The sequence below is a fragment of the Octodon degus genome, unplaced genomic scaffold, assembly GCF_000260255.1.
Source record: "Octodon degus isolate 3935 unplaced genomic scaffold, OctDeg1.0 scaffold00044, whole genome shotgun sequence".
Lineage (NCBI taxonomy): Eukaryota > Metazoa > Chordata > Mammalia > Rodentia > Octodontidae > Octodon > Octodon degus.
Window position 1 is genome coordinate 9704614 of NW_004524620.1, and position 13535 is coordinate 9718148.

The 13535-nt window shown below is 39.1% G+C and overlaps 1 protein-coding gene across 1 annotated transcript in view; it reads left to right on the top strand.

The window, feature by feature from the left end:
• Ccdc171 (coiled-coil domain containing 171) overlaps positions 1-13535 on the top strand; it is a 533698-nt gene that overhangs the window by 237318 nt on the left and 282845 nt on the right. The window contains exons 17-18 of the mRNA XM_023715854.1: positions 4985-5489; positions 6869-6985. Coding sequence (XP_023571622.1) covers positions 4985-5489; positions 6869-6985 — 622 coding nt within the window. The remainder of the gene's footprint in view (positions 1-4984; positions 5490-6868; positions 6986-13535) is intronic.

A 13535-nucleotide genomic window follows, 5' to 3' on the forward strand; every position in this document is an offset into this window, starting at 1 on the left:
TCTGGCTTGCGTCTGGCTGCTGTGCTTAGCTCCTTCCCACTGCTGCCTTTGAGGGTGAACCTGCCGTGCTCCTGTGGCAAGATGTTCTGCTCCTGAACTAGGTGGGTGGATGTATCCTCTATACTCTCTGCAGAGATTGAAGCTGCAGGGTTATACCCCAGGCGTGTATGCCAGGCCTGAGCTGTGCCTGGAGGGGGCAAGATGAAGTAGGGGAAGAGGAAGGTCTCCCACACACTCACCGGACCTGGGCTACTACTGGGTCTGCTGTTACCAAATTTCTTGATGATAGGCATTCTTTCTGGAGAAAGATGAAAAAGCAGATCTCAACTTGCTTTATTCATTTATCATTTAGTAAACCTCATTGATTACTCACTAAATTCTATGTGGTATGAAAACAAACAAATGAATCAGTTATTGTGGTACAACATGATGTTTTAATTTAATTTCTCTAATGGCCAGAAATGTTGAACATATTTTCCTGTATTTATTGGCCATTTGTGTTTCTTCTGAGCAATGTCTGCTCATGCTGGTTGCCTGTTTTTGATGATATTTTATTTTTGGAGAGTCAAGCTTATTTTAATTCTTTATGTATTCTAGATTCCAGTTCTGTGTCTGAGGTAAAGCAGCCACAATGTTCGCTCTGTTCTGCAGGCTCTTCATTCTGTTGGTGGTTTTCTTTGCTGTGCAGCAGCTTTTTCTTTTGATATAATCCTATTTTTTGATTGTTATGCTGTTAAAGTTGTGTTCAGAAAAACATTGTCTATGTCTATTTCTACCTAATTTTATCTTTCAGCAGATTGTTTCTGTTTTAATATTTAGGTCTTTGATTGATTAAATTTTAGTTCAGTGCATGGTGAGATATGTCGTTCTATCTGCATGTGTACATCTAGTTTTCCTTGCTTAGTTCTTAAAGAGGTCATTTTCCCCCCAGTGTATATTTTTGGCCTCCCAATCAAAGATAGTTGAATATGTGCGGAGCAGTTTCTGCATCCTTTACTCTAGTTTCTTCTCTCTCTCTCTTTCTCTCTTTCTTTCTTTCTTCCTTTTTTTGTTTTTTGAGAGAATGTCTTGCCATATAGTTCAAGCTGTTGGGAACTCACTATGTAGCCTATAAAGCCTATGTTGGCCTTGAACCTGTGGCAGTCCTGTACCTCAGCCTCCTGAGTGCTGAGATAACAGGCATGAGTCTCATCATGCCCAGATGGTTCATTAATTTATGTGCTTCCCCTTGACCAATACTATGCTGTTTTTAGGAGGCCAATGCCTTGTCCATTAGGCCCCTGGGGCCTCTAATCTGCTGTTTTCTAAGATTTTTTTTTTAAATTAATTGATTTTTTTTTTTAACTGTGCTGTTTTTAATTACTGTAGCTTTGTGGTGTAACTTGAAATCTGGGCTTGTGATGCTTTTTGCTTTGGTTGTTTTGGGATTGCTTTTGTTATTCTAGCTCTCTTCTGGTTCTTTACATAAAAATTTTAGGGTTGTTTTTCTCTAGTTACGTGACGGGAATTGCAATAAATCTGTCTATTTCCTTTAGAAGTATGCTCCTTAGACTACATTGGTTCTGCCTGTCTAGGAACAGAGGATATCTTTTCATTTTCTGATGTCTTTTTTTTTTTTCCCCCAGAGTACTTTAATTTTTGTTGTAGAGGTCTTTTCTTGGAGGGGTGAGTCAGGTTAGTTTTTCTTGATACTATCATGATATGTGTTGTTTCCCTAATACTTTCTCAAAGAGTTTATTACTGGCATACAGGAATGATACTGATTTTTGTGTACTGACTGTGTCCTATAATGCTGTAGAATTTCATTATTTTAGAATTCCCTGGTGGACTTCTTTGGGTCTTCTGTGGAGAGCAGCATGTCATCTGCAAATAATAATTTGACTTTTTTCCTATTCGTATCCCTTTTATTTCTTTCTCTTTCCTGATTGCTGTGGCTAATGCTTCAAGAACTGCATTGAACAGGAGTGGTGATAGTGGGTATCCTTGTTTTGCTCCTGATTTTAGAGTGGTAGCTTTCAGATTCTCATTTAATGTGATGTTAGTTGATGACTGGTCATAAATGGCTTTTGTTAGTTTTGAGATGTTACTTCTATACCTATTTTCTTCAGTTTTAAAAACATCATTAATGTAAGTTGAAGTTTTTGAAAGATTTTTCTGCATGTATTGACCTAAGCATGTGATTTTTGTTGCTGTTTATGTAATTATTACATTTATTGAACTACCTATGTTGAGCCATCCATGCATTCCTGGGATGAATCCTACTTGTTTATGATGTATGATCTCTTGGATGTTTTGTTACATCCTGTTTCTAAGTGTCTTGTGGGTTTTTTGTGCCATGTTTATTGAAGAAATCAGCCTGTAATTCTTTTTTTTGGTTGGGTCCTTTTCTGGTTTTGCAATCAGGGTAATGCTAGTGTACAGGAATGACTTTGGGCATATTCTTTATCTTTCAATTTCATTAACAAGTTTGAGAAGTAATGATATTAGACTATCTTCTAGAATTCAGCAGTGGATCTTTTGGTAACTGGGATTTTCTTAGTAGTACTTTTTTGTTTTTTATTTTTAATCACATTTCCTGAGGCTAGATTATTCATGTTTTTTTTATGTCTTCTTGGTTCATCTTTGGTAGATTAATGGTTATACTGTTAAAGATATACAGGTTCGGGACTAGGAGAATGCAAGAAGAATAGTTAGAAAAATTAAACATGTAGAGAACCAGTTTTTCCCAAACAAAAAAGGGGGATATGAATAAACAACCATTTTGTATCTGTATATTCAAAATAGTTAGGATAAATATACAGCTACATTCTCTTAATTCAATGAATAGAAAGATTTGTTCTAATAGTGTTTGTGGACAAGATATCATGTCTGCATCTTGTACAATGAGTAATCACTAAGACAACAATATGCAGTGTATTAATTATTGACACGGTCCTACTAATCGGTTTTGAAACTGTCTCATTGCTATTTGTTTCTCAATAAAATTATTTTTAAAAAATTAAATAGTGGGAGCTGAGAGACAAGTGTCAAAAGGATCTTGTTGAGGAATAGGATATTAATAGAATTAGATAAAGGTAGTAACAGAAAATAATAAAAAATGAAAGAAAAAAGGGAGAAGAAAATAATATAGGAATAAAAACTAGAAAAAGTTAAAAGGGAAAAATTAAAAGGAAAAAGAAAAATGAAAATTAAAGAAAGAGAAAGGAAAATAAGTCTAAAACCAGAATTTTTTCTCTTTTTTTGAGTAAGTGTTGACTAAGACCTCAGATATGTGCTGGATGTGGGCAGCCAGGTAAGGGCTCAAGTGCTGAATGCAGGCATGCGCTTTCTGCAGCAGCTTTTCCTCAGCACCCTTCAGGCTGGCCTGCCTTCTCCTGTGGGGTTGTACTCCCATGTCCTTCCTTCTCTGAGCTTAGCCTTCTTGGGGACCTCTTTCCAGCCCACTCCCCGTCAATGGTTGTCTCCACGGCTGTCTGTCACCCAGTCACATTTGGAGAGTTATAAGGGGAGTCCTGAGGTGAAGCTGTTTTTCAGTTGTTCTGAGTCTGTGATTTAAATGGTCAGTGCTTTCCTGAAATGGTACCTGGCTGGACACTTGGAGCCAACATGGCTGGCACTCATGCTTGAGTCCTTGCTGGGCTGCTGGCTCTGAGGTGGAAGAACTAACTGTAGAGCAAACCCCTGTACTGTTTTTGTGGATCTCAGTGGCTGGGGGCTGTATCACTGTTTTTCCCTGAATCTCCAAGCCCTGGGAACTTACCATGGTTTAGGGGCCCCAGGTTCCACCAGCTGTTAGCTGTGAGCTGGACAGTGCAGTGTTTTGTTCTTTTCTCTGTCCTGTGGATTATCTTTCCAACTTCTTTGTAGCTTATATTTTTCCTGTCGAGTCCTTCATGATTTCTGGCAGTCTACTTCTCTTTTTCTTTTCCAAGTTGTTATTTTCCAGTGTTTGGATTCCAGATCTCAGGCTGAATTTTGCTATCAATTACTACTCCACCATTTTCCTTCTCCTCACATAAGATTTGGGCGGGGGGAAGGGAGAGGAAAGGGAAAGGGAGAGGGAGGGTAAAGGAGGGGGAGGGAGGGAGGGAGGGAAAGGAGGGAAGGAGGGAGGCATAGATCATTTTCTAGTGGTTAAAATAGAGTCCCTAAGTTAAAATTCCTTTTTGTTTCAAGTTAAATTTTGAGATGTAAGAACTTCATTAGTCAAAAAGGCTTAGGTAGCTGCTGTGGCCTAGCTCCTAGTCAGCGCTCCTCCACTGCCCATGCTCTGTGTGCAGCCTTCTGTCTTGAGGAGGCAGGCAAGAAACTGATGAAAGAAGAGGGTGTGCTGTGGGTCGGCCTGCTCCTTCCCATCAGCAAGTGGGAGACAACCCATGCCCGGCCTTCTTTGGTAGATTTAACTCTTTGTTTGTGTTGGCAAAGGCAGTGCCTTTTTATGAACAGGAAAGCCTCTACTGGCAGTATAATTTCTGTTTAAAAGTTGAAAATAAAAGGAATGGCAAAAGGAGGAATTACGCAGAGAAAACACACTTTCTTTTTAAAAAATGTATATTTATGTACAAGTAATTCACAAATACTTTCATTTGTGTAGTTTATGTAAAGCTTCTGTGTAAGTGGACTTAAAAATCAATGTTCAGCCAGGGAGATAGCTCAGCAGCTTAAGCGCCTGCCTGGCAAGCTCACAGTCCTGAATTTGATCCCTGGGGGAAAAAAAAAAAAAAAAAAAAAAATCAATGTATGCATTCAGACCTCAGCTGTTTCTTTTAAAATTTTTATTTTATTGGTACATTTTACGTATATGTAATAATAACATTTACCATAGGGAATTTGCTATTTACTATTGCTCTATGTATCTTGCAGTTTTTGGATACTTTATAAATAGATCTTTTGAAGCAGAAGTAATGTCACTAAACATTTATTTTTTGTATGAAGATAAATTAATAAAATGCTTGTTTCATAAATACATTTTTGACTTTTTTAGAAATTTCAAGAAATTGCAGAAAAAAATATGGACAAATTGAACTGTATTGAGAAGTCACATGAACAGTTGATTCGTGAAAATTCTCATTTCAAAACTGTGTTGTCTAAGATTCAAAGGGAACAGACATCCCTGCTGGCAGCCTGTGCGTTGCTGGCTGGTGCGCTCTATCCCCTGTATGGCAGAGCGTGTGCCTTATCTACCCAGAGAGACTTTCTCCAGGAGCAGGTCAACACATTTGAATTGTTTAAACTGGAAATTAGGACTTTAGCCCAAGCGTTGTCAGCAGTAGAGGAAAAGAAGCAAGAAGAAGCCAAGATGAAGAAAAAGCCGTTCAAAGGACTCATCCGTGTGTTCCGGAAAGGTGTCATCGCAATTTTGGCCGCCAACAGACTCAAGATTTTGGGCCAGTCATGTGCCTCTCTTTTTACTTGGATGGAAAGTTTCAAAGAAGGCATAGGCATGTTAGTGTGTACAGGAGAGCCCAAAGACAAGCATAAATTTCCAAGTAAGATAATGTGAGCTTCCAAGAATGTAATTAGATATACAAAACCTTTGAAAGACATGTATGTGAAATCTTGTAACCTAGTTCTGTATCTATAGAGATACATAGTGTTTATGTGGACACTTGTATATTTTTAGATAATGCAGGCTCTTGGTATTTTTGTCAATTGATTAAAATATAAAGGGCCAATGTGGCCATGCTGGCCTGGGTGCCAGCCACTGACACTGGGTGTAGTGACATGCCTGTGATCCCAGCACTGGGGAGGCAAAGATGGAAGGGTCACTTCTAGTCTGAGCTGCATAGCAAGACACTCTACTAAATAAATAAATAATCTTTTTTTTTTTTTTTTTTTTTTAATAAAAGAGCAAATGTGGGAGCCGGCTAGATAGCTCAGCAAATTAAAGTGCAGGGACCAGGGTTTGATCCCCAGGTATCCCACGCTGAGACAGTGATTGAGACTGGGCATGGTGGCACCTGCCTGTAATTCTAGTGCTTGGCAAGCAGAAAACAGGAGGATTGCTATGGGTCCAATCTGTATAGTAAGACCTTATAGACCCTGTACTAAAAAAAAAAAAAAAAGAAAAGAAAAAAAGCAAATGTATATAACTTTGACATTGTTTAACTTCATTATATTGAATCTTTTTTGTAATAAAGCAAAGAGCTTATATATATATTTAAATTAAGATAATTCAAAACAGCCCTATTTAAAAGTAGCAGTTTATTTTGCTTTTTTATGAATCAGCATAAAATGGTAAGAGTTAAAAAAAAATCTACTGAAGAGCGTCAGGCAGATAGCTCAGTGTGTAAGCGCTGCCTGGTCAGCGTAAGGATCTGGGTTCGATCTCTGGTACTGGCTGCCATGCTGACCCTGCGCTGAGCTGGCCGCTGAAAGTGGGCATGGTGGCGCACGCCAGTAACCCCAGTGCTGCAGTGCTGGGGAGGCTGAGACAGGAGGATCACTATAAGTTTAAGCTGCATAGTGAGATGCTGTACCAAATAAATACATAAAAAAGAAGATAAAAAAGTCAAATTAAAAAATTCTACTGAAGACTTGTATGGAAATATCACAAATGTAAATTTTCCAGCTAATATTGTTTTTTAAATGTTTGACTATTCTGAAGAAGCAATAGATTCAATTGGTAACTTTTTAAAAAGCAGACTGTTAAGTAATATGAATAAAACTAAGGAAAATTTCTTTGTCTCTTTGGCAGTGTTAGCTGGGTCAATCAGAGCTAACATTTCCTACAGATTTTGGTCTGTGCCAGTCAGTATTCTGTGCCCAAAGTTTGATTTATTCCTTAAGTAGCTGAACACTGTAATGACTTTTGCATGTAGATTTTCATAGCTTTCGTGGCGTCTCACATGCTGTTCTGTTCTTGCAGGGCATCAGAAGGAGCAGGTCCGCTGCTCGCAGGCCCTGAGCTGGCTCACCAGCGCCGACCTGCTGGCCGCGGTGATCAGCTCCACGGCTGAGCTGCAGGAAGTCATTAGCAAAACAGGTATGACTTCCCCTTTGTGTTCTTACAGAATATACTTAAAAGCAAATGTCCAGAAATCGTTTATGGCACAAATGCTAATAAGCTATCTAGGAAGAAAATGTATTTGTTTTTACCTTTCATGTGATTCAGATTGTCTGATATATTTATGTGAAAGTAGTTTTCTTGGCACTGGAAAAAATATTGATATACAATTAGCTAATTACATTATATTATTGGCTAATTATGGTCATTTCAGATATATTAATAGTAAAAATAATATAATGCTCTTGTTAGAATTTGTCTGCTTATTGCAGTGTAACCATAAACAAAATGATAATGTTGCACACATTTTATTTAATTCTGAATCATTCACTGTGATTTCAAGTATCTAAGCTAAGACTTTTCTAGTAGGAAACTTTTGACTCAAAGATTGTTTTTAGGTGTGGCCATTGATTTTGGTGAGTCATGTATGTTTTTAATATATTGGCATGACCCTAACATACTGGGTTTGAGTCTGAAATAAAAATCTCATTATTTTAAGAATTTTAATATTATAGGTTCAAAAGTAAACCTGTAGCATTCTTGAAAGAACATAATAGTTTTTCAGGTTAGTTTAGTAAGCTGATAAATTTGATAAATTGTGTTATCCATATTCTTTATATATATGGAGACTTAAAAGTAGATTGCTTAAATTGTAATCTTCTTCATATTAATTTGATTCTTTATCACTGTGATATAAATTATATATATATGATAAAAGAAAAAAACATCAGTTCTCTTGGCCCTCTGGAAAATATACACAGTGCTTATAGAGCAAGGATGACAACTGATACATGACTTCCAGTGTAATCCAGTCAAGGCTGGGGTGTGAAAGTGTAGGCTTTGTAGAAGGCACAGCTCAGTGTGTGCTTCAAGTGTGGAGAAGAGCGCAGCGAGGAACTGCTGATGCAGCTAGGCCTAGAGTACATGGTAAGTTAAAGAGGGGTGGCATTCAGAGGAAGGAAACTGGCTCAGGCACAGACACGGGCATGGAGCGGGGTGGGGTGGGGGGTGAGCACAGAACTGGAAGAGGAGATACTGAAGAGGTCAGTATAGACACACATGCCCGGTGGCCTGGCTTTGGACAATGATTAATAAAGGATATTTAAAAGATTTCTATCTACATTGTAGAAAAACTGTGGCTTAAGTCACATTATAGAGGTTTTGTAAAGTAAAGTGGCCTCTTCCCACTCCTAGCACTCACATCCCTTGGAAGATTTTTAAAGTTAAAATGTTTTTTTTTTTTTTTTTCTATTTTAGGGAAGGGTCTACAGGGTGTTCAGGGTCTCACTACTAGATCTGACTCATAGTGATCTGCCTGTTTACAGCCTCCCAAGAGCTTGGATTACAGGCCAATGCCACCATGCCCAGTCTCAATTGCCATCTCAGCGTGCCCTGGGGGTGGGGCCCGCACAGCAGGCTGGGGGATCAAATCTATGGGCCGTAATCCACAGAGCTATTTGGCCAGCCCTAAAGTTAAAATCTTGATGCAGGGATTTTTAAGACCAATCTGTATAGGTAAGACCTGTCAATAGAAGGTGTACCCAGGGTGTTGCTTAGCTTCAGGAACAGAGCTGCCTTTGCTGGTAGACCAAGCTCTGTCCTTAGTAGCTGAGCAAATAGCAAGTTCAGGGAAACTTACTTTGAACAAAGTCTTTAAATGTTATTGGCAAACAAACACAAATTAGGGGACATTAAGTGATCAGACGGAGCAAATATTTGTTGTATCAGTGTCTAAGACGTATCAGAAAGGTTATGGTTTGGGCCGGGAACTGAGAATTATTGGGTTGGCACACAGTGATCAGTGCGCACCTTGTGAAGAGATAATCTGCTCGTTCAGGTTTACAGAATAACTTCAGACATGGTGAGAGATTTAGATTATGCCTTCCGGGTAATGTATGCTCACTAGTAGCATATCTTAGTAGTAGAAATTTCAGGTGTTTTAGCAGGAATGATGGAAACATAATTTCAAACACTTAAAGGTAAGGAGTGCTTATCGGCAGATGATGATAATAAATGCAGGGAAAGCCATACCAGGTTATATAGTTATGCATTTATAATTTGAGTTTGCTACCAACTAGGTAAGCATTGTTAATAGTCAAAAGAACATTAGTTACCAGTTCTGTGAAACTGTCAAGGTTATTTAACTTTATTAGGTTTCAGATTCATAAATCTGAAAATGTAAATGAAGATAGTATCTTCTTCCTATGGCTGTTTTTAGAATTTAATGAAATAACACTTGTTGAACATCTTATACAAAAACGGCTATTCCCTTACCACCATTCTCACTGTAAAAACATATATGACATTAAAGAGTACATACTTTTTATACATTTTGGGCTATTATAATAATTATTTTTTCCATTCTAAAATTGCAAAGGTACTCTATAGAGGTAACATTTTTGGGCAAGGAGAAATTCTACCTGACTTTGAATATTGATTCTGTCACTAGTTGCATGATCTTGGAGAAGTTAAACTTTTTATACCTTGGTATTCTTATCTGTAAAATAGGAGTCTAGAAGACTAAGTTAATTTATAAAGTGCTTAGCGTAATCTCTGTTTAGTAGTTTTCCTACTTTGCTTAGTTAAAATCCTGGCCATTGTTATTCAGTGCATTAACCAAATAGTAAAATAATTTCATAAACATGTAGAGCAAGTGAAAATACATTGGTTTTTCTTAACCAAATTATCTTTCCCATGGCAGTTTATGTACTACATGGAGCTTTAAATTGTTTAAAGGTGGTTTTGCTCTCTTACTGACTATCAAGGAGAAATTTCTTCTCTGAATACAGTGATATCCTATGATATGTAGTATCACAGCTTTACCTTCTTTATAGTTAGTAGAAGTCTTCACTTTAAGTAGCTCAATCGAGAAAGGTTCCCCTCCTAACTAATAGGAACCCTATTCTGTCTTTCTACTTTACCATCCTTAGCATCCTTGAATTTGTGCCTCCCGGTTATGAGCAACTATCGATGCCTACCTCAGAATATTTAGGCAGGAAGGAAAGGGGAAGGTAAAATGTGAATCCATTTATACATTGTTGGTGGGAATGGCAGTAATGCAGCTGCTTGGGAATACAGCCTGGCAGTTCTCAACTAGAGTTACCATGTGAATGTGTTACCTTGTAGAAAGTCTGATCGGAACCGGCCTGATAGCTCAGCACACTAAAGCACCTGCTAGGCAGCCACAGGACTGGGGTTTGATCTCTTTCGTGGCATGCTGGCCCCTCCCCCAGGGCACACTGAGATGGTGATTGAGTCTGGGCATGGTGGTGCCCACCTGTAATCCCAGTGCTTGGGAGGCTGTAAACAGGAGGATCACTATAAATCTGATCTATGTAGTGAGACCCTGTAGACCCTTAAATACAGAAAAAAAAAAAAAAAGTCTTGTCAGGTTGTTTTTCTCGGTGCCAGAAACTACTGGGGATGGTAGTTGTTGCCTTTATTATGAGGAAAATGGACAATAGTTTAGTGTTAAAAATCCAATCCCCATACTTGCCTCCCCTTGTCTGGGTTATGCATTGTTTTTTGGAGACAGGGTTTCAATATGGAATCTAGGCTGCCCTTGAATTTTCTGTATAATCCAGGGTGATCTTTCTTTCTTTTATGTATTTAGTTACAGGGCCTACAGGGTCTCACTACACATATCAGACTCACAGTGATCCCTCTTCTTTCAGCCTCCTAAGTGCTGGGATTACAGGCATGTGCCAGCATGCCAGGTCTCAGTTGCCATCCTAGCGATGCAGGGTGATCTTAACTGCTGTCCTCCTGCCTTAGTCTTCTGAGCACTGATTTTTACTTAGTTATATTCCTAGGTACATATCTCAGAGAAATAAAAGATACACCCATACAGAAACTTGAGGGCAAATGTTCATAATATTAATATGAATAATAGTAAAAAAAGAGAAAATAACCTAAAAGATTTTCCAATTGATGAATGGATAGCTATTGAACTGATGAAATGTCATTAGGCTGTAAAAAGGAATGAAGTATTGTTATGTGGGACTCCATGGGTGAGCCTTAAAAAGTGGAGGGCAAGTGAAAGAAGCCAGCCACAAGTATGTGACCACATGGTCACGTACTGCCTGATCCCCTTCATTTGAAATTTCCAGATTAGGGAATTCAGTGACAAAGTACATTAGAGGTTGTCTAAGGATGGGGGAGAGGCTGAGGGAGTATGGGGAGTGACTGCTAAAGGACATGCAGGTGTTTTGGGATGACAAAAATGTTAGAAAATTGATGGGATGCCTGCACGATTTTATCAGTATACTACGAACTATTGATGTGTACACTTCAGATGGGTGAATCATATGGTGTTTCAGTCTCTAGAAGACTTAAAAATGTGAAGGCACGTGGCCACTGAATATATCCCTTTGTATCAGGAAGGCAGAAACGTTTCCCAAAGCCCACCCAACAGGCTTTTGTTATTGTTTCCTTGACCTGAAGAGGTTACATGGCCATCTCTAGCAGCTGGAAAGTGGCAAAAGGAAGGGAAGATTTGTGATGGATTGTATCAGCTGATTAACTGTGTCTGTAGTAGTAAGGATATGTTTTTTAAAGAAGCAAATATTACCTGTTAACACTATAATTACCACCCTCTAACCATTATAAGAGAAGAATTAGGGCCAATGAGATAGCTCAGTGGACTAAAGCACCTTCTTAGGCAAGCTTAGGCAAGCTTAGGCAAGCTCAGGCACCACAGTTCCATCCCCAGAACCACATGCGGTGCCAGCCCTGCCTTCCAGGCAGGCTGAGCTGGCTACAGAGTCTAGGCATGGTGGTTCACGCCTGTAAACCCAGCGCTGGGGAGGCTGAACACAGGAGGATCACTATGAAATTGAGCCCTGTAGTGAGACGCTGTACCAACCAAATACATTAAAAAAAGAAGTAAATAAAAGAAGAGTCAGAAACTTGAAAAAATTCATAAAAGATAACCAAAAAAAAACCCAGTGTTTTTTTTTTAATCATTTAAATCACTCCAGAATGGCTAACCTTCTGCTCTTCTTCCCTCCCCTTCCCTCCCCTCCCCTCCCCTCTACTTTTTCTTACTTTTCCTCCTACCTTGCTTGGCTTGCTGAAAATGTAAACAACTTCAAATGACAAAACTACATGTTAGTAGCGTCATTCTGACTCTTTGCTTTTAGTCTCAGGAGAACTATGATGCATGCATATTAATACCAGATAGTAGCTTTTTTTTTTCCCAGAACCAGGGATTGAACTCAGGCCCTTACACTTGCCAGGGAAGCGCTTATTCCACTGAGGCATTTCCCTCGCCCCTAGTAGCTTTTAATATAGTAAATAACAGTTGCATTGCCTTCTATATTATCTTTTCTTGAAGATGTAAAAAGATTCAGTAAGTGACTTTTTAAAAAGTAGATACTTATCTATTTAGGGTAAATTCTGAATTATACAGCAACTATTATGTAGGCAAGAAGAGTTCTTCCTACGCATGGTGAATGTGCAGTATGAGTAAGGGTGTGGCTCTAGATTTGCATCTGGACCCCTCGGCTCACTATTTCTGTGGCCTTGCAGATGCTTCATCACTTCAGCCTGGGCATCGCCAATATCCTATAAAATTCAGCTAATGAAATTACTTCACTAGTAGGATTTTAGGCATAAGTGTAATTTGCCAGGTCAAGTCCTTTCATATACGTAATTTTTTTTTTTTTTTTTTTTCATTTTTTCAGGGATTGAACTCAGGACCCTACGCTTGCCAGGCAAGCACTTATTCTACTGATACATAAATGCCTGTAAGTGTTTATTGTTTTACCTCAGTTTTTGTGCACCGATATCTCAGCAGAACTAACGTTACTTTTTACCTTTTCATGAAAGTAGAAGCTCCATAATGGCAGCTGGAGTTCACTGGTCAGAAAGCGCAAGAAGTGCCTGTCGTGGTCTTAGCCTTGGCTGATGTGTTACGGGCGTGGGCAGCGCCCTGGGCTCCGCGCTGCCTTCTAACGCCGGGCAGTGGCCGCCTGCTGCTTCTCATGATAGCGCTTGCGCGCACGAGGTGACTCACTTTTAGGAGCCCAAATGGCTTGCCTGCGAGAGACCATTTACCTCACACAGGGCAGAGGGCTCCCTCCGCCCAAGGGCCGGGCCATCAATCACTGTGGGAATAAAGACCATGCAGACAGCTGCGCTTCTTGATATGACTCGAAGTAAAATTAAAGACAGCAGTAAATGTGCTTATTTACTTTGAAATATCTCTGAGCAAATATCAGGGATTTAAATACAATTTAAGGTTTTCTTATGCATTTCATGAATAGTTAAATCCTAAGTGTTTACAAAATAGAAGAGCCCAATCCCACGTGCCTTACTAGGACTTCTAAGAGCTTTCCTTTAGTGCATACTTTCAGTTAACTTTCTGGAGGTCATAGCTGCTCTTTCAGGCAAAACTCAGAAGCCGAAGTTGTATTTATACTTTAAGATTGAGCTGTCATTTCACGGAGAGCACATTGGCCAAGCAATGGTCGTGACTCATCCACATGGCTGCATTGACAAAGGTTCTACAATCTGAGGTACAGGATCT